Genomic DNA, 1,908 nt, shown 5'->3' with positions numbered 1-1,908 from the left:
TTCTGTCTTTGAGTCCTAGGGTTCTCTGCCGTGAAATTGGAGTAATTACAGTGCACCTACCTCTCGCCAGGTTGTTGAGGACTCCACAAGGCGTAGCATGTGGATCTCCTAGCCTAGGGTGTGGCACTCAGGAGAGGCACGGGCATGAATCCAGGGAGTGTCGCCAGAGGAGAAAAGCCACCCCACCTTCAGGCCAAGGATGGTGCCAGGTGCCAGGCACCCACAGACCCCTCCTTTTTCAGGTCTTGGCTCAACGGTCAAGCCCTTTGGGAAGGCCTCTGGTCGGGGAGCCGCCATTACATCTCTAGGCCCCTGGCTTGGCTCCTTGAAGTCTTCACCTCATGTCAAGATAATTATTAACTAATTATTTGGATAATTGTTTGAATAACATCTGCGTCTGTCCCCGCTAGACTCCAGGTGCTGAGAGCAGGGACTGTGTCTCTGCTTGTACAGCACCCAGCACAGTGGCTGGTGTTTAATAGTTGTTTGTTGAATGACTAAATGATGCATGAATGGGGTTTCCAGAGGAACTGCCTACAACGGCAGGGAAAGATGGGAAAGATCCATACGGGTCTTAAGGACTACCAATTTGGGGCGAAGTCACATAGGTTTGGGGTCAACCCAAGGATGAAAAGAAGAACAATCTGGAAGGTTCTGGAAGGGACTGAGTATGAAGACAGAATACTAGAGGCCGGGCTCCGTGGCCATGCCTGTAATCCCAGCACTTTGGGAGGCTGAGGCGGGCCACTTGAGGTCAGAAGTTCAAGACCAGCCTAACCAACAGGGCAAAACCCCGTCTCGGCTGAAAATACAAAAATTAGTTGGGCATGGTGGCGGGGGCCTGTAATCCAGCTACTCGGGAAGCTGAGGCAGGAGAATCGCTTCAACCCGGGAGGTGGAGGTTTCAGTAAGCCGAGATCGTGCTACTGCATTCCAGCCTGGGCGATAGAGCAAGGTTCCGTTTCAAAAAAAAAAGAAAGAAAGAAAGAAAAGAAAAAAAAAGAGACTACTACTAATAAGGTAATAACGGCTAAGTGGCTAACTTTCAAGTCCCTTCTATCTGCGACATATTGCATGTTCGACGCATTACCTCGTTTCAATAGTCACAGTGACCTTCTGCGGTAAGCACTTATAGATTGAGCCCATTTTCCAGATGAAGACAATTTAGGCACAAAGCAGCTGCTAGGCTACTGGCTCAAAGCGGCAGCGTCAGGACACGAACCTGTGTCCTTCAGCTTTCCAGAGAGGACAGGAAGCCCTGAACGGGGGAAGAGGCTGCTGAGAGGGTATTTTGGGAGGTGAGGGGTCTGGGGTCAGAGGGCCGACCTCAGCCGGGAAACCAGGTCACCCAGGGACAGGCAGGAAGAGCTCTGGGCTGTCCCCACGGGACCCGAGTCCGAGTGGGTGGGGGGCGGAGCTTGCGGCTTCCACGCCCCCTCCCCCTTCGGCCTGACCCCTCCTACCATTGTCCCGAGTGGCCGCCGCGCCTCCACCCCCGCGCATTCTTACCTCCTGACAAAGCCACGGTCAGGGAGGCGATCACTAGGGCCAGGGGCCACATGGCTCCGGGATCGGGAGGGCAGGGTGGGCAGGGCCTGAGGAGAAGGTGAAGGGGGTGTGAGGGCGTGCCCGGAACCTCTGCGTCTGAAACCTTTCGGCTCCTAAATCTCTCCTCCCCTCATTCACTCTTGACAGCTCTGACCCTGGAATCTGCCCCCCACTCCCAATTCCATCCTTGGAAGGGGTGGAGTAGTGAGGTGGGAGGAGCAGTGTACAACCCCCTGGGGCTCCGGCGTGCAGCCCCTCACCCCTGGAAGCCGTCCCTTCCCCCCTGCCCTCTGGCAAGCTGGGTGGTCGGTGCACTCTCGCCCTTTTCCTCCAGAGTCAGCCTTCCACTCTACCCCTCTA

General features: G+C 55.3%; 1 protein-coding gene across 2 annotated transcripts in view; it reads right to left on the bottom strand.

Annotated features, from left to right (window-relative positions):
- KLK13 (kallikrein-related peptidase 13) overlaps positions 1-1,593 on the bottom strand; it is a 9,585-nt gene extending 7,992 nt beyond the window's left edge. The window contains exon 1 of one of the 2 annotated variants that reach the window (XM_011946266.1): positions 1,510-1,593. In XM_011946266.1, the coding sequence (XP_011801656.1) occupies positions 1,510-1,561 (52 nt within the window). In that variant the 5' untranslated portion in view covers positions 1,562-1,593. The remainder of the gene's footprint in view (positions 1-1,509) is intronic. The other variant, XM_011946267.1, reaches the window with a different exon arrangement.
- Positions 1,594-1,908: the final 315 nt, after the last annotated feature.

The sequence above is a fragment of the Colobus angolensis genome, unplaced genomic scaffold, assembly GCF_000951035.1.
Source record: "Colobus angolensis palliatus isolate OR3802 unplaced genomic scaffold, Cang.pa_1.0 Scaffold25, whole genome shotgun sequence".
Lineage (NCBI taxonomy): Eukaryota > Metazoa > Chordata > Mammalia > Primates > Cercopithecidae > Colobus > Colobus angolensis.
This window is presented reverse-complemented; position numbering and strand designations above follow the sequence as displayed.